The 22,448-nt window shown below is 46.0% G+C and overlaps 1 protein-coding gene across 1 annotated transcript in view; it reads right to left on the bottom strand.

Annotated features, from left to right (window-relative positions):
- Positions 1–14,870: 14,870 nt before the first annotated feature.
- The window catches only part of LOC106721799 (urea transporter 2-like), a 16,332-nt gene continuing 8,754 nt past the window's right edge, over positions 14,871–22,448 (bottom strand). The window contains 4 exon segments of the mRNA XM_014524988.1: positions 14,871–15,047; positions 17,656–17,705; positions 21,310–21,444; positions 21,641–21,783. Of these exon segments, the coding sequence (XP_014380474.1) occupies positions 14,871–15,047; positions 17,656–17,705; positions 21,310–21,444; positions 21,641–21,783 (505 nt within the window).

The following is a 22,448-nucleotide window of genomic DNA, read 5'->3' as shown; positions in this document are numbered from 1 at the left end:
GGAAGCTGTAAGAGTTGGTCCCACAAGCGCTGGAGCCTGCTGTCGATGGCCAATCAAGGCTTCTTCCAGCGTGGTGTTATCCTCCAGAAAGGGGTCGCTGGCTGGTCCTTCTGGCTGGACAGGTCGGGTGCTGGTCAAGTTGGAGATCAAGAGGGCGCCCCTGAGGATCACTTTTCACTGCTTTTTGTCTGTCCTTGGCAGACTTTGGTGACTCCCCAGTTTTCAGGGTTGCCCAATCCAGGGGTTGTTGACCCTCATGGGACCTCCCCCTCAGTGGCTACTGGATGGCATCTGTCAGCCCCAGGGGTCGTCCGCATGTATGTGCGGGTTTGGGAGTCCGTTGATGAATTTTGATTAATTTACTGCTGTCATGAATAGGGCTCTGGGAGTGGTCGATCTGGAGATATTCAGCCCCAAAAGTTGGTCCCTGGCGTTGATTAACTCAGACCGGGGCTTCTAGCCCTTGAACAGTGAAGTTTAGAGAATTCCTGGTTGCTACATCTTCTCCTATTGATTTTTTTCCGTTGGTTGATCTGTGGTTTCCCCCAGTGTTAATCGCGGCTTGTTTCTGAAGCCTGCTACTGTGTTATGCACTCAATCATTGCTTCACTTGCTCTTTCAGGGGCCCACCTGACACAGGGAAGTGGTGGTTTGATTCCTGCCCTTGTTAACATTGTTACAGTGTATAACTTACTTCTAAAACTAAAACACATTTAGTTAAAAGGTGAAGACTATAAACTATAAGCTACAAGAGTAATGCCATGGCACACAAATAGATAAAAATACCAAAATACAAGAGGGAGATACAAAATGCAGACATACAAATTTTAAAACACAATTTCTTATCTTACAGTGAAAGAAAGGGGGAGGAAGAAAAGATAGAAGAGCAGAAACATAGCCAAAGAGGGGAAAGCAAATGCAGGCAAGAGGAAAAGGGAGCTTTCTGCTACAGTTCAAGCCTGAATGGGTAGCACTGTGTTCCCTACTGAACTCGGTGCTCTGGTCAATTAGGATGTTCTGGCTCAGGTGAGGAGGCTGCTCCGTCCAGCCTCTTCCTTGCAGCCCTGCATGGAAGAGCAGGAACCTGTAGGTGCCTCCTAGCTGCGTGACTGAGCAAATCTGGGATTGCTTTGGGGAGACCCAAGTATTGAAGCTTTGTTCGCCTAACCCAAGGGACAACTTGTGGGAGCTGTGGCACCTAAGTGCATGCACCTTAGAGGCGACTTAGGACCTGGCCCCACAATCCTTTTGTGAATCAGGCAGTGAGCACTCCTTATCCGCATCTCTCCTAGGCATTGATGGCACATAGAAAACCAGGGGTCTGCTGTATTCTCAGACAGACCAGAATAACCTGGGGCACAGATTTCATAGGTTGTAAGGCCGGAAGGGAAGATCATCAGATCCAGCCCCCTGCACCAAGCAGGAAAGACAACGGGGGGTGAGGTGACCCCAGCAAGGTGATCGATCATGCGGCTCGGAGGAGTGAAGGAGTGGAAGGCTGAAGAATGCCACAAAGTGAGTGCACGGAGCGTGATTTGCAGCTGTCTTCTGCTATCAGATAGGAGGGCGCAATTCCTGCAGTCACCTTAGGCTGGCAGGTCAGAGTGCCACAGCCAGTGATGCAACACCAAAAAAAAGGAGTGGCTGGCAGCAAACCTATGTGAATTAGTGTCCCAGACCAGGTTATCTGCTGCCATTTATGAGCAAAGTAGAGTGGAAATTTTTTTTACAACTCAAAGCACACAAGGGCTCTGTCACAATCCTACACTTGTTTGTTGAGGGAAATATTTCTGCCTTCATATACAGGCAACCAAAAGCTAATCTGGCAGCAGCAGAGGTCACTTCATCCCTGCAACGTGGCCCATAAAATTATTTTCTGAAAGCTGCTGGCCTGTTTGACATTCCTACTGGACAGGCACTCACCCCATTAAGGCAGCGCTCCTGTTACTGGGGGGATGTCTGGGAAGAACTGGTAGACGGTAGGTGGAGATGCATTGTGCGGGAGGGAGCAGGCATGGGCAGTGGCTAGGAGCCCAGGTCACATATGGATTCAAGACTGTAAATCTCCCATCTGTCCTAACCAGTGTAGCCACAAAGGTCCAACTCCTCCAAGATATTTAGGAGCATAACTTCCCATCAAAATCAATGTCTAAATAAGATGTTGGCACCTAAATACCTGTGTGGATGTGTGCCCAAAATACTAGTAAAGAAATAAAACACTTCTAGATCAACCCAACAGAGCTCACCACCCCTCCCACAATATTATCTGTAGGAGGCTTCTAAGGGCAGAAGTTGGGCTTTCCCTGACAGGCTATGCCCCACAAGGACATTTTGGAGGGTTTCTGTAGGTAGCACCTAGCTTGCCCAGGTGCGTGCACCGTCTATTTTGTGTGACCCAGCTTTGTGCCAGGGAAACCCCACGTCACGGAAACCCCGTGTTTGCTGCATGCGGAGTTCTTCAATGCGTGTAGCACCTCTTCGTGATATATTTTTTTAAGGACAGAATCACAGCAATCTTTTTTTTCTTTCTGCAGTGAAAGATGTACGGGTTTCCCTTGCTTTATGCGGCACGTGCGTTCCTGGAAAAAGGTGCATAACTCGAATTCGCATAAAGGAAACGCACTTTACAATGTTGCAAATAGGGACACATTACAAGACCTCGACTGTACTGACCCCCAGACCCATTTCTACCACTTTGACAAGACAATTTTGGTACTCGCCAACAGCAGACAGGACGCACAAGCACAGGGTGGTGCTTCTGCATGGTTCAAAATCTCCAGTTTTGTCTCCGGCGTTGATAAAGTTTTGTTGTGCTTCACGGATGGACCAGGGAGAGGGATAGGAGATAAGCTAGTGGGATGCTTAGAAGCCATAATGGGGACGGCAGCTACGAAAACACGTGTCGCAGACGAGCGAGGAGCACAGATCTACACAGGAGACTATATTTGGATGCATATCACTCCCACAATGCACCGCACAAAGCAGCTGAGTGTGGGCTTCCACCACACTGCTCTTATAAGAGTGAATTTACCTTGCATATAATGACTTTTTGGTATAAAAAAGGGTCATTGCATAAGAGCGAATTTGCACCTGTACTAGTCTCCATGTGACTTTGACAGAAGGTCGCAGTGTTGTTGTAGCCGCAATAGCCCAGGGAATATGTGAGAGGCAGGAGTTGTTTGGTAGTATCTTTCCTTTGCACGGCTGTATAGTTAGGAAATATGGTAGATACAAAAGGATGACAGGCTCGATCTGCCTATTGTATCGGCTTCCTTCCCAGGCCTGAGGAAGGGTATTTTGTGTCTGAAAGTTTTCTGACATCTATCTCAACTAAACTTGATTTAGTGCAGGGTGTCAGACTATGGGGATAGATCTGTCCTATGGAGCCTATGATCTGGCTCGCGGTGCTGCCCGTGGGTCTGGACTGGACTCCCATGCAGTGTGCCCTGGACTGGCCAGTCCAGCTTGAGGGTGGGGGCTGGTCCTTGCTCCCCCGCATGCTGGAGCTGGACCAGCCTTGGGCACTGGATCGGGTGCACAAAGCCAGTCTGTGCGCCCACAGATGTAGGGCCCATACCCTTCATTTGGCCTGCAGGGCCTGGTGAGTGTGATACCCCATATCTAATGAAAGATATTACCAAACCTTTCCTGGGGCTTGGGCATGGATATTTGTTCTGCTCTGATGTTCTGGCTCCCTCTGCTGCCACGTTTCAGACATTGCATCATGAGCTGCCAAAACCCTAAATGACGCTCTCTCAGGCTCATAAACACCTAGTCTCCATTTCTGGCCGAGCCAAAATTTCCTTAAGGAACTACCCATAAGGAATCACTATTGTTTCTCTCATAGGGGATGTATGTATAGTTCTTTCACATTGCTCCTTTATTTTTTTCTTATCAAACCACTTGTTAGCCAACTCCTGAGATTGGGAATGAGACAGGGATTAAAAATGCACCGAAACACTTGGTGATTTAGGAGCCTAATAAGTGTGAACTGCTTGAAACAGCTGGGTTGGAGATCCACGGGCTGCGAGGCTGGAGGGGTACCACTAGATAGTGTCCTCTCCACCAGAGCTATTTGTTCTTTATACCTCACGGGGCAGACAGCTGGAAAAGCAGGTCATGGCATAGTGGGCACAGCGCATAAGAAGAGGGTGCTCAGGGATGAGAGAGATACTTCATCGGTTTGGTTAGAGCAAATCCTTTAGCCCCAGAGCTTTCAAGGTGCTTGCCTGAAGGCCCAGATTTGAATGGGAGGTTTAAAAAAAAAAATCTGAGCATGATTCTTGTTTCTTCATTACATTTAGAGAAACAGAGATAGGTAGGAAACACATTCTCACCAGGAACAGAGCCAGCCAAGACTTCCCCATGGATCATGGTTTGATTCAGTCCACAGCTGATAAAGAAAGCACAGGAAATCTGTCTTTCAGGAGTCAGCAGAGAAGACATGGAGAGCCTGATCCCCTGCTCTGTCACATCAGCCTCTTATTAGTGTAGCTCCGTTAAGTAGTTATAACAGCTCTTCCCTGCTGAGTTGCATTGGTGCCATTTATGCAGTTTGAGGTGCCTAAGTTACCCAATGGTGTTTTACTCAGCTTTACTCATGCCCTCAAGGACAGTGATAGGGAAGGTTCAAATATTGGGGTTTAAAACCAATCATAATAAAAAAGTTTGGTTGTCAGTAAAAAGTTTACAGATTATCAGCGGCAGCCCTGCTTTATTGCAGCAATGGTTTTATACCACTCTGCCCCCACTCTGAGAGTCTCCTACTCACCCCCAGGGGTGGATCGAGAGCGGTGCAGTGGCATGGCCACACCATGGGGCAGGAGCAGCAGCCAGGGACTTCTTTAAGTATCCAAAGGCAGCAAGAATTACCTCCCTCTCTTCCTCTCCATGCTCAGAGGCTCATCCTCTCCCCTCCCTCCCCTTTCCACCCTCTTTCCATCCATTCCCTTCACCCCTGGCTGCTGCCCCTCTGCTGTCCCCACCATCCTGAGGGTGAGGGGAGCTCCTGTCCTGCTCCAGCTGGGCTGAACGGAGAGTGGGGTCAGCCTGAGGCAGCAGCACTGGCAGGCTTCTCCTTCCCTGCCTGGTCCCCCACGTGGTTGGACTAGTTGACCTATGGAAGTCCCTTCCTCCCTTACATCTCTATGATTCTATACATGCCTATAAAGCCTGCCTATGTCCTTAGACCAACACGGCTACAACCCAAACCCCTGTATAAAGCATGCTACATTTAGAATATAGTTTCAATCTGCATCCATTTCTTTATTGGCGAGATAACCTGCAAACCCCCAAATGCTCGCTACGGCTTGGGAGCGGGTGATATCGGTGGCAGAACCAACATCCGTGCCAGTGGAAGAGGCAACAATATGACCCAGTGGTGGACTTCAGGAGTCATCTGGGGATTGGGCCTGATGACCCCTGCGGTCCCTTCCAACCTTATGGTTTTATGGAAAAAACTGCAGATACTTGAGAAGTGAAGCTGGGAGGTAATCAGGGCACCATGACATTCACTAGGCTTCTTTTTTCTAGCAAAAAATGATCACCATTTCTTTTAAGTTCATGCCCTTGGCATATATGAATAACAGCCCACAGATAAAATCAGCATTATTTTTATTTGGAAGCAAAGTGGTAGTTCAAATACTCACAGTCAAATCTTGCTCTGGTGTTGGGGGGCACCTGTACTTTGTCTTTCTAGATACCCAACTTTTCCAAAACCTTTGGTGACAGAGGAAATATGAGCATCTATGGTTTGCTCGTTACACTTTACCCACCCTGCCATGGCGAATGTGCGTTGACTGCATATTTTTTAGAATAAATATGGTTTTCTTTGCTCTTCCTTGTCAAGCTGCTGTCATATAACAATAACATTTAAATTATATGTTCCTAACAGGATTGTTATTTTAAATTATTTCCCCATCAAGACAGGCTAGGCCTGATCTTGAACTTCTATAATTGCCTCTGTACCAAAATAGATGGCTCTTTCTCTAAGGTCATCTTGTATATTTTAACTAAAAACAGTTTAAATAAAAACAGTTATTAAACTTCCTGAAACTTTTTTAACCCAAGTAAAACATTTCAAGAAAACTTGCATTGTAGTCCAGCATGGAAAGCTCAGATCTCTGTCAAAAAGTTTCCAGATTATCAATAAAAGCTTGGAAAATCAGGTCAAAATATTGGCTTTTAGTAAAGCAAAGAGGTTGGACTTTATCCTCTTGCATTATATCCAGGACTATAATCGGCGTAGGAACTCCATAAAGGGGCCTAAGCTTCATGAGCATCCTAGGCATTGCAGTCATATTAACAAATGAGAGACTTGGGATCTTTCCTGTGGTTTCTCTTCTTGGTTGCAGCCTTCTCTTTGCACTCAGATGTAACCCTGGCGGTGGCATTACCCGCAGTCACATCCAAATGTTTGGGATCCTGGGGTACCAATAGGTCTGGTCTACTCCCACGCTGCCTACAGGTTGGGAGCCACCACTCCTTGGAGTGCTTTCCCGTGGTCCTCCCCACACTAGACCACACACTAAATAACTACCTGTTCTCTGCACAGCTTCAGCTACCTTCTCCCCAGCTAGTCTCCCCTGTTTTTCCCAGGCTTCCTGCCCTGGAGTTACAGCTGTCTGATCATGTGCATGCATCCTGTGTGCACAGCCTGCTGCAGATCCTTGTCCCAAGAGTGCAAACACCCTGATTGAGCTTGCGAGCTCTGAGGAAACCCTTCAACACCTTTACACAGATAATACCTGTAGTTCGGAAAGGTGAAGCATCTGTCTGAGCTCATCCCTCCAAAACCTCAGATGAGAAGCTGCTGAGACTTGAGACTCTCGGTATTGTAGGGCAGCTAAACTGCACTGGGAATGTACTGACGGAAGAAGGATCCTCTTGATTTTGTAAGATCTGTTCCCTTTCATTTCCATCAATGCAAATCTCTGTCTGCTGATCCCAACAATAGGGCGTGAGCTTTAGGATTCCAGCTGCAGCAACATCTGCAGAGCTTGCAAGAGACCAAGAGACCCCAGAGACCTCCAAAGTTAACTCTACAGCTGAGTAGGAAGTTAGTCTCCTGTTTACATTCTTTTGTTCTTTCTGAATTGCAGTAAGCCTCTTTTTTTGCAACCCTCAATAGCAAACCCCAAAATGATGGGATTTTTGTTATCTTGACACTGTAAAATATATATATATATATTTATAATATATATATATATATATATATAAAAAACAGGGTTTAAAGTACTAGGGCATGTGAATTTTCAGTGCAACCTGGAGTTAGCTATGCATCATTTCTAATGCATCACAGATGGGCCCAAGATTTATCAAGTGATTAGTGGTTTTGGATGTTTTTAGGGTAATGAACTTGAGACCTTGTAAAGGAACCTGATTTTCAGAAGGGAAATCCCTTTAAAGTAGGCTAAACCAGGCACTCAAGAACTGACTCACACAACCCACTTCTGAATATCTTTTGAATATGTAAAAGAACCTGATCTTCAGAAAGTGTATAGCACCTGCCCCTTCAAAGTCGGATAACCCATGCACTCAAAAACAGACCCACTCAACCTACTTCTGAGTATCTTGGATGCAGTGGTACAGTTGCTGTCCTCTTTGAGACCAGACCACAGTAGCAGCAGCCAAGGACATTTAATAAGTCCCTGAAGCAGGTAAGAATCCCCTCTCCTTCCTTCCTTTCCATGCTCAGTGGTATGTCCTGTCTGCTGCCATTCCTCCTCTCTCCTGCTTGCACCTGCTGTTATCCCATCTGAGCCAAGGGAAAGGGAGCTCCAGACCTGCTCCTCCCCTGCTTCAGCTGGGCTGTGCGAGGAGCTGGGCTCAGCTGGGGACAGCAGCAGTGGCTGTGGTAGCAGTGAGAGGGTTCCCCCTCCCTGCCCTATCCCTCCCCAGGTGTTCCCTTCCAGCCCAGGACAGGATCAGGGAATGGAAACCACCAACCATGCTGCAGCCATCCCCAGCCGAGCTCAGCTCTCTGTGCAATAGGGCTGTGCGAAATTTCGCCGGGTGTGTTGTTTCAATGCTGTCTCGAGCTCAAAACAGTGAAATCAAAATGAAACGAAAGGCTTCGAAAGAGCCTTGAAACGAAATGAGGGCAGTCAAAACATTTTGAAAGTTTCGAAACATTTTGGAGCTGGGCTTCCTTGCACGGAAAGAGAAAGTAAAGAGAGGGAGGGGGAAGCGAGGGGAAGGACTGCTCTCATTATTGACTGTGTAGCTGGCCAGTGACTGTGATTCTTCCCTGAGGTCCCTTCCAATCCCAGTGCTCTGGTGGAGGGATGCAAAACCAGTTGCGCCTTAACACACACACACAGTCACACATGGCACGAGTTTTGCTCTGAACAGTTTGAGGTGCAGTTTCCCAGAAACCCTTGCACCTATCTCCTTGAAAACTGGCAGGCTTCACGCCCTCTGAAGAGGCTACCATCCCTGTGGTTTTCATCCAAATCTGCCCAAGAAATGACAAAGTTATAGGCAGTTTCGTGCTTCCCCATTATAGCCTGCAGGCGAAACGTCGAAACAGCGAAACAGTTTTGATGAAACGGAATGGAACAGCGCTTTGAAATGAAATGAAAGTCAAAATGAAACACTGTCCCATCAAAACGGACGTCGAAATGAAATGGTGCCATTTCGCACAGCCCTACTGTGTGCCCTGGCTGGAGTGGGGCAGGAGTGGCTCTGGAGTTCCCTCTGCCCCAGATCAGCTGGGGAACAGTCGGGGCAGCTAGAGTTACCTTCCTGGAGTTCATTAGCCATCTTCAACTCCTCCCAAGTCTCAGCTGAAGCTTCTTTCTGCCTGTAGCTCTTAATTTTCCTCCCTGTTGGCTACTGGTACTTAATTTGAGTTGTGTGACAGCATTTTTTTTTTCACTTTTGTAAGGCATCTTGGGGTGAAGGCCTGTACAAGAGAAAGACGTGCTGTGGGTGTGGTACCTTGGGGAAACGGTTGTAGCAATGGCAGCATATACTTAAATGAAGATATTAACAGAGCTGGCTAATCAGTGCATTGGGCTAGAGACGGAAGATCGCACACTCGCCTTTTACAGACCTCTTAATTTTCAGTGGCCCAACAAGCTCTGCTGAACAGGTGTTGGTTAAGTACTTCTCCTCTAATCAGGTAATTCCTTTTAGTGATGCTGGTGTCATCCTTTGCCATTAAGGCAATTATCTGGGATTCTCCTCTCAGGAGGCTAATTTGCTTTCCTCATACTTCTTTCCTTCTCAGCAGGCTCTTTAATTATTCTCTCTTCTTTTCACCTTTTAATGAATGGTTCCTGTGCAGCATGGGTAGGAAATCTTGTATGTGACAAACTAGAACAATTCCTTTCTCTCATCACTCTGAATAACCTTTTAGTTTCTTCTGAACACCAGATGCTGCTGCTTTCTGTCAGAGAAGTAGGTCAGGATCTCTTTTTGTGCTGATGGATGCAAAGAAGTTCATTGAACAGAAGCCAAGTCCAATCACTGAGGGCCACATCTGGCCCCACTGAAACCTTGCTGACTTCTCTAATTCTCAGGTGACTTTGCACATGGCTGCCACTGAGCCGTATCCAGAGGAAATGCAGTTGCATGGCAGGCCGGTCTTTGTGCTGAGCTAGCCACCTGGTGTCATTCGAACAATGCAATCATTGTATTTCTGCGCAGCAGCTTGAAGCTAGGAGAGGTCTGAATTTGGAAAAGTTTGTTTCCATTTCCCTTTAGTCATTAAGTTCAGTGGAAGTCAAGTTTCAGAGGTGCACTAATTTTTAAACCATTCAATAGCCATAGGAAGTCTTTCTCGGCTGAGAGCCAGAATACGTTAGGATATATGGCTCTGGGAGAGAATCGCAAATGCTCCCTGGGGTTGGGGGCCTAGGGAGAAAGTAGTTTCTTAACTGCAATTTCTTATAAAGGGTTTACTTTGATAAGTGATAAACTAGGATCGCTGGCGAGACTTGTGCTCTTCTGTATTCTATCATGGAAGAGAAAACTGGGCTGGAAGGGAATTCAGGACATCATCTAATCCATCCCTCAATCAGCATCTAAACCACTCCCGACAGACACTTATCTAACCTGTTTTCCAATGAATATTTAAGTTATGTGCCCCACATACTTGCACAGCACTTGCACAATCAGTGCAATTCTGCTCTTTTTACTATCCTTCTTGAACATGGACCATTCCAGGATGCTGAGGATTGGAACTGAGGGTATTTTGAACCTTTTAGGAAGTGCCCAACTTACTCTTAAAAAGCTCTTCTCTGATAGGCAGGTTCCTGATTCTGTAGATTTTAATTGAAGTTAACTATGGTTTACAAAGTAAATGGTCTTGCAAGTATCTTAAGCCTTGAAACAGTTTTCCTGACTGGTAAAATTGGGCTGCTGTCAGCACTATGCAACTCCTGGAGCATCTTTTACTTGTTGACCCCTTCCTTAGTCTAGCTAATAATTTAATGGAGCACTGAAACTTGGCTTCAGCTGAATTTAATGACCAAAGGGAAAAGGAAACAGGTATGTCCAAATTCAGACCTTGCACACGATAACCTACTGCACAGAAATATAGTCACCAGATTGTTCAATTGACACCGGGCTGTTTCATGGTAAAATGTCTGTCTTGCAATCAATTAAATATAAAAGCAATCATAGAGACACACGTGGAGTCAAAACCAAGCCCTCTGTTACAGTCAACGGGGGAGAAAAGGCCGTATTAGGTTGTTATTCACCCATTCTTTTAAGGGTTGCCCCCTCAAAACTTTGTTTGCCCTCTTCTTCCAGGGACCCTGAGGGCTCTGCTCTGTGAATGTGGATTTGACCTGTGCTTGCAGGTCATTGTGTTTCAGATGGCTCCAGAAAGACCGCTTTCCTTTCATAGTTTCATAGTTGGTAGGGTTGGAAGGGACCTGAGGAGATCATCTAGTCCGACCCCCTGCCCTGGCAGGAAAGAGTACTGGGGTCAAATGACCCCGGCCAGATGTTCGTCCAGCCTTTTAAAAAAAGACCCCCAGGGTAGGAGCCAGCACCACTTCTTTTGGAAGCTGGTTCCAGGTCCTAGCTGCCCTGACAGTGAAATAACGCCTCCTAATGTGTAGCCTGAAACTACCCTCCGCTAGTTTGTGTCTGTTGTTTCTTGTAACTCCCAAGAGTGCTTGGGGGAGCAGGGACTCTCCCAATGCCTGCTGGTCCCCCTTGACTAGTTTGTAGACTGCCACTAGATCCCCTCTCAGCTTCTCTTTTGGAGGCTGAACAGGTTCAGGTCCCTCAGCCTCTCTTTGTAGGGCCTGCCCTGCTGTCCCCTGATCATGCGGGTGGCCTCCTCTGGACTCTCTCCATGCTGTCCACATCCCTCCTGAAGTGCAGTGCCCAGAACTAGATGCAGTACTCCACCTGCGGCCTGACCAATGTCACATAGAGGGGGAGCATCACCTCCTTGGACCTGCTTGAGATGCATCTGTGGATGCACGACAAGGTGCGGTTGGCCTTCCTGACCACGTCCCCACACTGTCAGCCCATGTTCATTTTGGCATCAATAATGACTCCAAAATCCTTTGAGTTCCGCAGCCTGTAGGTATGCTGCTGGTTCTTCCTCCCCAGGTGCAGCACCTTGCACTTGTCAGTGTTGAAACCCATCCTGTTCTCATCCGCCCACCCCTGTAACCTGTCTAAATCTGCTTGCAGCCTGTTCCTTCCTACTAGTGTACCCACTTCACATCTTAGTGTCATCTGTGAACTTGAACAGGGTGCTTTCTACTCCCTCGCCCAAGTCACTGATGAAGATGTTGAACAGTGCGGGCCCGAGGACCAAGCCCAGGGGAACCCCACTGCCCACATCCCTCCAGGTCGAATAAGACCCGTCCACCACCACTCTCTGGGTGCGGCGCTCTAGCCAGTTAGTGACCCATCTGACCGTGTAGGCATCAACACCACTTTGAGGATCATAAATCAGTTGTGCAGATATGCAAGGCCTGCAGGACATAGCCTTTGCTAAGCCGCATTTTGACCACTTTTTCTTTCATACCTTTTTATCTGTAGTCCCCCAGAGTGAGTCTGAAACTCAAAGAGCATTTTGCAAGGCCATTGAGCTGTGAGATAGGCAATAAGAAGGTGGCTGTAGTGCACACCAGGGTTTTCTCCTGCCCAAATTCTCTCTGATTAAGTAGTGCCAGATGGGATATGCAGTATTTTGGGGAGACCTCGAGCACTGGGCCAGAGAAGCCGCTAGACAGGAAAAGCAATGCACCTGCAATTAAGAAATATCCGGTGGAGCCTGTAAAGAATGGTGGCATCTATCGACCTGCTTTTAGATGAATGGCATTTTTAAACTGAATGTGAAATGCAGGCAAATTCCTATCCTCCACATTTTTCACAAAGGCAATTCTGCTCTAACAGTTAGGAGTGTCTAAGATAATCATACAGATAACACTTGAGTCAAAATGTCCTCAGCTGAGAGACTTAATATATTAGCTCTGCATATAACTATGCAGATGATTATTCCCATCCATTTCAACTACAGCATTCATCTCTTTAAAAGTACTTGCATGCTAACTTCTGTGCAGGTTTCTTCCCCTCCCCTCCCTTGCAGCTTGGAGCCATACTTCCTTCCCTGCAGCACTATCCGGGTAGGATCTCATCATGGCTCAACAGCTGAGCCGGGTCATCAGGTTTTGTATGGGAGGCTCCTATGGGAATCCCGGTTTTTTGCAGGTTGTCTTGGTGACGATTCAATTTGTTGGACTCTGCCAGCAAAAGCAGTATGGAGCCAGCTGGGCATGACTGCTGTTCTGCTGGATGTTCTGTCTTTTTAGTGAGAAGTAAAAGAGAAACCTTTTGTGATTGTCAAATACCTTGTGAAACTATTCCCTTATAAATCCTTGTTTCCTGACCAGGCTGCAGCTTGGACCATTATATTCCACTTCACTTCTCTGATATCCCCCCTGTAATTTCAGGTGTCACGTCACACTGAGTGTACTCCTACATGTCGTAGCTTGGTATGACAAGGGTTATGATTAGAACTGCCAGAGGACTTACGGTGGTTTTTCTACTCTTCCCTGCTTGTCAGGAGATGTGGGGGTGTGGGAGGGCTAGATCATTCACTTCCTGCTTATTTCACTTTATTTATGAAGACGTCTATGTTCCTTTGGGTCTCGGGTAAATCTGTACTTTGCATGACTTGCTTGAGTCCTTCATTTCTTTGGGGTCCATGTTTACATGCTGGGGCAATGTCTTTTCTTAGTATTAAGATTTTTTGAAATTATCTTGGCCCTGAGGCTCTAGGTTGGCCATTGTTGAAGGACTATGGGACTCTTATGATGTCATTTTAGACAAACAAGGAGGCCTTGGTATTTGGTTGGCCTTTGTACGGTGGCTGATCTAGAAATGGGTCTTTAAACAGCCCTTTGTTTTGGACAGGAGGCCTGATTTCCCCTTGTTACCTTGTGAATGACCAAGTGGGTGTAAACTGTTCATCCTGTTTAGGCAACATTTGCCGTTCACCTTGCACTTCTGCTTGGCTGCATGTAGGGCACTGAAATGGGGACCCCCCTGGCCCTAACGCCAGTGTTTCAGCAGGTTGCTGTTGAGTAGGCCAATAGGTAGAGGGGCCCAATCAGTGTGAGCCTTTCACTTGGGTTTTCCTTCTTGTCTTTTTTTTAATGTAGAAAGACATCATGGTGTAGTGATTGTAAGGAGGCATTACAGCAACTGCTAAATATTAATATTGGTTTTGTGGCACATTATATTTCACCTGACTCCTAAATTCTTTCCGCACATGAAAGGTGAGAATAACCCTCCTCCTTTCTGAGAGGTCTTGATCTCCCAGTAGTCAGCTTCTTTTCTTCTGCTCCTTGTGTCTTTTCTATCCCTGGAAATTTATCTCAGGCGTTCTTTATTATGCTGTGTCTGGCTTGTTCAGGCCAGCCCTGACAAAGAATGCCTTCCATCTGAAACCTGGTTTAACTCTATCCCAACTACGTCATTAGTCCAATAAAAGACATCACCCTAAGAAATCCTTGCCCCTTGCATAATTTCTGGACCATCACAGCTACAACATCACTTTGACACCACAGTAAATGCTTTAGTGAACCTTCCTCTTAAATTCCCATTCTCTTCCCTCACCTGCTTCTTGCTAGGTGTGTGTGGCACAATGCACACTTGTCCGGGGCATACCTGCCTTTGCACTTGTGACTGGGATTGTCATTTTTCTATTTCTAAATGAAAACGATGCCAGTGAATGATAATGCAATTAGAAACAAGCCATTTTTTGGTCTGATTATAGAAAGAAAAATATGAATATTCTAATTACACTGTAAAATGAGGAGAAGGCAGGTGACAGAACAGAGAAAGATAATAAATGTACCCATTTAAACCATGGTGTTAATTGTGAGATTTGGGGCTTTATATATGATATATGTGATGCCCAAGGAACAGATCAGACTGGCACATGTTCATGTATACTTGGTCTTAGTTTAACTACAGCTCACACAAGGTTCTTCTCAAATTAATTTTATTATGGCATCCAAAGGCTCCAGTCGCTGTGCAAACATAACATAAAGACAATCTGTGCACCAAATAGCTTACCATATTATTATTATTATTATTATTCACATTCATATTATTATCATATGCATTGAAAAGACGGCCATTATTATGGTGGATGAACTTTCATAGCTTAGCTCAAGAACAAACATTTCTTCCACAATATGCTATGTATCAATGCTTGCTGATCCTGGAACTCAATGAATAGCTTGCTAAAGATGGAATTAGGATATGTCGTAATTTGCTGATCTGTTGGTGTTTGATATAAAGTATTAAAATGGCTGATTCGGGTGCTACAGAAATTGATCTGAGTGGCTGCGCTGGGAGTCACAAAGTCTGGTCACAGTTAGCACTTGCTAATCACCGGTGGTTGTCTGCTCATTTGTTTTCATGCTCAGATAATAGACTTGGTTGGCTTCTGGGTAGGTGACTTTGCAGAGTGGTAGCTTGTAGATGGCCAGGTTGTTTGTCATTAGTAGCAGAAAGAGAAGTGCAGAGAAGCAAAAAGGCCACGTGCAGAGTGGCAATCCAGTCTAGGTGGGAAAGACAGATTGATGCATTTTTTCATGACATTTGGACTGTTCCCTTTGCTTAACTCTTTAAGCAAACTCTTTTGCTTAACCTTCCATGAGGTTGGAAAGTTGAGTCTGTTCTGCCAAGACCAGTATTGACAAATATATGATATCAGAAGCTTCCGAGTGTATGCCATTCCTGGAATGTGTTTTCCCCAAACACACACAAATCCTATCACATGACGTGCAGTATAGATCCACTGGGGGTTACAGTGGACAAACAGCTGAATATGAGCCAGCAATGTGCCCTTGTTGCTAAGAAGGCTAACGACATCCTGGGCTGCGTTGGTAGGAGTGTTGCCAGCAGATCGAGGAAAGTGATTCTTCCCATCTATTCAGCAGTGGTGAGGCCACATCTGGAGTCCTGTGTCTGGTTTTGGGCCCCCCACTATGGAAAGGAGGTGGACAAAGTGGAGAGAGTCCAGCAGATGGCAATGAAAATGGTTTGGGGGCTGAGAAACATGACTTCTGAGGAGAGGCTGAGAGAACTGGCCTTATTTAGTCTAGAGAAGAGAAGACTGAGAGGGGATTTAATAGCAGTGTCAGCTACCTGGAGGGGGGTTGCAAAGAAGATGGAGTTAGACTGTCCTCAGTGATGGCAGATGACAGAACAAGGAGCAATGAATTCAGGTTGCAGCAAGGGAAGTTGAGGTTAGATATTAGGAAAAACTTTCTCACTAGGAGGGTAGTAAAGCACTGGAACAGGTTACCCAGAGAAGTGGTGCAATCTCCATCCTTGGAGGTTTTTAAGACCTGGCTGGACAAAGCCTTGGCTGGGATGATGTAGTTGGGGCTGGTCCTGCTTTGAGCAGGGGGTTGGACTAGATGCAACCTCCTGAGCTTCCCCCCAACCCTCATTTTCTATGGTTCTATAGTTATACCAGTAACAACATCATGGGGTCATTTGGATAGCCAGTAATACTACTACTGTAGATCTGTACCTATAGTAGTTAAGAGAGATTCATTTTTTGTTCAGGTAGCTATGGTGTTTGCAGAGTGACAACTATATAATGGGAGGTGGCTGTCAACTCATTACTAATTGCTGCACAAAGTAGGTAAAAATGAGTGAATGAAACTTTTTTCATCTCTACTTTGGATGAAAGGGAGCACTTTGGGAGACCTTGCCAGCTTGCCTTGCCTAGGCTCATGGAGATGGGGAAGCCTTGATCTGTTTGATTGTCAGGCCAGGAAAGGTAATGGGTGTTAGGTGTCTAAGTACGTTGGAAGATCTGGGCCCAAGCATCTGGAAGACAGGGCAATGGATTTTCCTCAGCCTCAGGTTGAAGACGAAAGGGTGGTTGGCTCACGTGACTATATTATACTACCTCCACACAATGGCTGGGTTGGAGAGCTTTCTGGGAGCACTACCCCTGTCCAGCCCTGTCCACTTCAAACCAGGCAGCCAGTGGCTGGTTTATTTGGGAGGCATATGAAGAGCTTGAGCTTTCTTTTCACTACTGGCTGGGCATGGGAGCTCTTTCTTGTTGTGTTCCCTGTATCTGCCTGTCCTCTTCTTTAGTGTTAAGTGTTGGGAGGGATATTTTTGACCACTTAATCCTTTTGGCAGCTCCAAGTGTGGCAGCTTTTTGTCCCTCCCCATACAATGAAATGAATTACAAAATCGTACTTAGCCAGGATCTCTCTTGGGTCTTTATCCTTATGCAGCCTTAACTCAGGTGTGTTTAAACAGAGGCGTCCTATTGACATGGGCCACTATTTTGAGCTGTTTTTATGACCATGCATTAGCAAAGAATGCTAACACTGTCTGAGCCCCCAAGGTCTGGAATAGAGGTTCAAGCACCTACTTTGAACACCTTCAAGAGACATTTGGATGTTTATCTTGCTGGGATCCTATGACCCCTGCTGACTTCCTGTCCCTGGGGCAGGGGGCTGGATTCGATGATCTTCCGAGGTCCCTTCCAGCCCTAATGTCTATGAAATCTATGAAAGAAACCAGATGGATAGTTTTCACTGAGCATATTTGAACCCATTGACTTTTAATGTGCATACATTTAAAGCTACCAAACATATTTGCTTCAAACATGACTTTAGTTTTCATCCTTCAGTGAGATCTGTGGAACAAGCTAAGTGTGAGGTATTGGTTTCAGCTATTTTGAATGATACTAGCATAAAATGTCTGTTTTTCACATAAAAGACAAATATATTTTTCCTGCACATTTGCAGTACTCAGGAATGGCTGGATCAGACTTTAAAGAGAAAACAGTTGGCCTGAGACAAAGCAAGAACAAATTGAGAACAGCCAAAACGAATCTCTCTAAGTTAGGAACAACCACAAAAGGAAGGGTAGACTTAATGTTGGAATTCAGCACAGGAAATGTTGTTGGAAATCATCTACAAATGCAAGCACACACACGGAAGATCGGTTGGTTTGAAGTTCTCTGAATTCCTATTATCAGCCATAGCGAATATAGGCTCACAATACACCTGCCGCAGAACCCCCTGCTGGCTACAGAATTCTTACTCCACGGCTGTCAAAACTGTCAGCAAAATAATAGAAAAGTCTGTATTTCCCAACAGCGTAACAAAGCCAGAATACATAAAAAAATACCACTGACAAGACATTAGTAAGAATTGCTACAGCATAGGCACAAAATAGGGCTGTGAAAAGAAGACAAAAAGACAGTTCAAGACAAGTAGACTCTTGCTCATCCTAAAAACAATATCAGAAATAGGTACTCCCTATGCATACGCTATAAAATGCACAGGATCATAGGGAAGTAAAGCTGGAAGGGACTTCACAAGGTCACCTAGTCCAGCTGTCTCCCCCTGCCCCCTGCTCAAGGCAGGGTGGTCCCTGACAAACCATCCCGGCAAGTCTCTACGGAACCTGTTCTTAAAAAAATTCCAGTGATGGAGATCCCACAATATCTCTAGGTGGTCTGTTCCCATGCTTGACCTCCCTCATCATCAGACAGTTTTTCCTAATCTCCAGCCTACATATCCTTTGCTGTAGCTTGGGCCCATTGCGCTTAGTCCTGACCCCTATGACCACAGAAAAAGCCCATCTCCAATCTCTCTGTAATTGCCCTTCAGGTATTTGAAGACTGTTATCAAATCTTGCCTCAGTCTTTTCAAACACTACTTCTTTCAGCTTTTCTTTTCTTGCTTCCTACGTGCATAATCAGTTTTGTTGCTCTGCACTGGACTCCTTTCAATCTGTCCATACTCTTCTTGAGGGGTTGGACCCAAAGCTAAAGACAGTGATCCAGGTGAGGCCTCATTAATGCTGGATGGAGTGGAAGAATCACTTCCCTTGACCTGCAAGTGACACTGTTGGCTTTTTTTTTGGCAACAAAAGCACACTGTTGACTCATAATCATCTTATGGTCTACTGTCACCCCAGGTCCTTCTCTGCAGTCCTGTAGCCTAACCAGTCATTCCCCAGTCTGTAGTTGTACACGCGGTTATTCTGTCTCAAGTGTAGGACTTTGTCTTTGGTGAATCTTATCTTACTGATTGCAGACCATTTCTCCAGTCTACCCAGGTCCTTCTGGCCTTCCAGATTCCTAATTTGGTGTCATCTGCACATTTGCTAAGTGTGCGCTCAGTCTCATTGTCCAAATCATTAATAAGGATATTAATAAAGGCAACGCTGGACCCAGTACAGACTCCTGGAGAGCCCCACTTGATACCTCCACCCAGCTAGACACTGAGCCATTGATGACTACTTGGTGATGATCCAACCTGTTATATATTCACCATGTAACACATTCATCTAGTCTTTATTTACTTAGCTTATTAATGAATATGCCATGGGAGACAGTGTCAAAAGCCTTGCTAAGATCAAGACAGTGCTCTCTCCCCACCCACATAGCCTGCCAACGTATTATAGAAGGAAATCAGGTTGGCCAGGCATGCCTTGTTCTCGATGAATTCATGCTGACTCTACCTGATCACTTTGTTCTTCTCTAGGTGCTTCACAATAGATTCCTTGAGGACCTACTCTGTGATCTTTTCAGGTTTTGAGGTTAGGCTGTCTGGTCTGTAATTCCCCAGATCCACTTTCTTAAAGATGAACACTTTATTTATTTTTTCCCAGTCATCCAGGACCTCACTCAACATGCTTATCTTGCTGGGATCCTATGACCCCAGCTGACTTCCTGCCCTTCGGGTGGGGGGCTGGACTTGATGATCTTCTGAGGTCCCTTCCAGCCCTAATGTCTATGAAATCTATGAAATCCATGAGTTCTCAAAGAGCCAATGGCTCTCAAATGACCTTAGCCAATTCCTTCAGTACCCTAGGGTGCAGCTCAGCTGGCACTGCTGACTTGAAAGCATCCCTCCTACTTCCTCTGGCACAAGAATTAGGATTGTAATTGGGGTGAGGTGGGCACGCTGGTAGGGAGGGAAAGACTGCAGAAAGACCTGGATAGGTTGCAAGGGTGGGCTAATAAAAACAGGATGCGTTTCAATACTGACAAGTGCAGGGTGCTGCACTTGGGCAGTAGTAACCAGCAGCACACTTATAAGATGGGAAACTCCTTTCTTGAGAGCACGGAGGCAGAAAGGGATCTTGGAGTCATTACTGACTCCAAGATGAACATGGGCCGACAGTGCAAGGTCATGGTTGGCAGGGCCAACCGGACCCTATCGTGCATCCACAGGTGCATCTCAAGTAGGGCCAAGGAGGTGATCCTCCCCCTCTACATGACACTGGTCAGGCCACAGCTGGAGTACTGTGTCCAGTTCTGGGCACCCCACTTCAAGAGAGATGTGGACAACATTGAGAGGGTCCAGAGGAGGGCCACCCACATGATCCGGGGACAGCAGGGCAGACCCTACAATGAGAGGCTACGGGACCTGAACCGGTTCAGCCTTCACAAGAGAAGGCTGAGGGGGGACCTGGTGACCATCTATAAACTCACTAGGGGGGACCAGGAGGGTTTGGGGGAGACCTTGTTTCCCCTAGCGCCCCCCGGGATAACCAGGAATAACAGCCACAAGTTGTTGAAGAGTAGGGTTAGATTAGACATCCGTAAGAACTACTTCACAGTCAGGGTGGCTAGGATCTGGAACCAACTTCCAAGGGAAGTGGTGCTGGCTCCTACCCTGGGGGTCTTTAAGAAGCGGCTTGATGCCTACCTGGCTGGGGTCAATTGAGCCCAGTTTTTCCTCCTGCCCAGGCAGGGGGTCAGACTTGAAGATCTACAAGGCCCCTTCCGACCCGACTTCTATGATATGATTCTATGATTCTATGACCATTAAATAGGATGTCCCAGTACCATGTGCACATGTTTTATATTTGTTCCTGTTTGAACACTGGGCCAACTGTACGGAGTTGCTCTACTTTCAAGACTCAGCTTAGCCTTTTCTTTTCTATTTGCATGGACTTTGGGTGATGAGCACTGTATCTCAACAAGGACATGCAATGAAGGTCTCTCTTTTACTCGTTACTATAAATTGATGTGTTGGGTTAGAATAATTTCCCACCAATTTCTGCCCTGTCCCTCATGATGCACTTCTTCCCAGGCCAGCCTAATCTTTTCCAGTGTGGTACAGGGTATATGTAAGGGACCTGGGACTCTTCAGCCTGAAAAAGAGAAGGCTGAGAGGGGACCAGGTAGCAGCTTACCGCTATATCAGGGGTGTACACCAAGGGCTCGGTGAACAACTGTTCAACAGGGCACCCTTGGGGAAAACCAGGAGCAATGGCCACAAACTTCTGGAAGACCATTTCAGTCTCCACATTAGGAAATACTTCACAGTTAAGAATGTCCAGACTGGAAGAAGCTCCCTCCAGAGGTGGTGCAATCGCCTACCCTGGAAATCTTCAAGAGGAGACTGGATGGTCACCTTGCTGGGGTCACCTCACCCCCGTTGTCTTTCCTTATTGGTGTAGGGGGCTGGACCCGATGATCTTCTGAGGTCTCTTCCAGCCCCATGAATCTATATGTAACTATGAAACTGTGATGCCTTTCTTTGCTATTTATAGAATGCCCACATTGGCCACTTTATTTTTTTGCTATTTTCCTTGATCTAAAATGAAACTGTACAAAGGAGCTTCTTAATACTTAAATCATTTGTATGCACATCTAACTGCCTAACTCTACTGCACGTACACAGGTCACATTTGCAAAGTCATGAGCATTGCGAGCACGTACAGTGTTACCAGCACAACCATGGCCTGACACTAAATCTGCAGGATGTGAAGTTAGTTTGAGTCCCTGAATCCTTGCCCTCCCCTTTCCTACAGGGTATGTACCACAGACGAGTGCCATCAGATGTGTCTGCCAAGTAAGCGCATAGAACATGCCTCCAATTGCAATGCAAGCAAGCGAACGGTTATAATTCCCCAAGCCAAAGTAGATGCTGTCAAACAGTGTAGCAATGGTGAGTTCTGTTAAGATAACAGGCACCTTTTATGATACATAGCAGAAGATGTTTCAGATATCACAACTCCATGGTATAGATGCAGAATTACTTTCTTCTTACAGCTACACTCACTGGTAACTGAGTCTCTCTTATCAGGAGGGTTGAGGAACCCATAGGTGTAAGACATTATAAACATGACTTAGGTAAACCATATTCATTACCTGCCAGCATGCCCACTGTTGATCCAATTGCAGCATGCAAGCAAATGAGTAGAGAAGAGATGAGCAATGCAGTCAGGAAGATGGCACAGGGGTCATCACAGATGTACACCTGCCCCACTCCAACGGGAATGGACTGTAAGAGCTGCAGCATCCATTTCAAAAGGACCCTGTTATTGTATCATTGTACTTGAGACAAAATGACAGTGGCTATTTGCTATAAAGCAAAGGGCCCAAACCTGCCCCGATACATGAATGCCCTGTAAATGGCATATACACATCAACAAACAGCAATAAATAGGGCCAGTAGTCTAATTTCCAGCAACCCCAGGTACACTCTTCTTATGAAGACTCTGTGTAAAGGAAAGCTGGTTCCACTCTGATGTGCAGGGAAAGGATCGAGCCAGTCCTTATAGCTACATAGGCCACTACAACTAACCGCTATAACTCGGAGTCTCTTTTCATGGCTCCTTACATTGTGTGCCTCACTGTCTGTCTGGTTTTCTGGAGGGGCCAAAATTGAAGCAGACCATTTTCAGTCTGTGTCCCCTTTGCTGAACATGGGTTTTTAGGCAGGTACTTAAGAGCAGTCCCTGTCTGGGAGCATGGCATTAAATATGGTAGTGGTTCCTTAAGGTTGGAATCACATTCAATACAACAGGCAAATTTGATGAGATGGGGAAGTAACAAAGCTTCAGCACATTGCTGTTAGATCGAGATGGCTTTACTAACTCTTTGAAACAACTTCTGGAATCCAGCATCGGCAATACACAGGTGAAGCTGGAAGTGACCTTTGTGACAGCACTAAAGC

The sequence above is a fragment of the Alligator sinensis genome, unplaced genomic scaffold (genome assembly GCF_000455745.1).
Source record: "Alligator sinensis unplaced genomic scaffold, ASM45574v1 scaffold518_1, whole genome shotgun sequence".
In the NCBI taxonomy this organism is placed as follows: Eukaryota; Metazoa; Chordata; order Crocodylia; family Alligatoridae; genus Alligator; species Alligator sinensis.
This window is presented reverse-complemented; position numbering and strand designations above follow the sequence as displayed.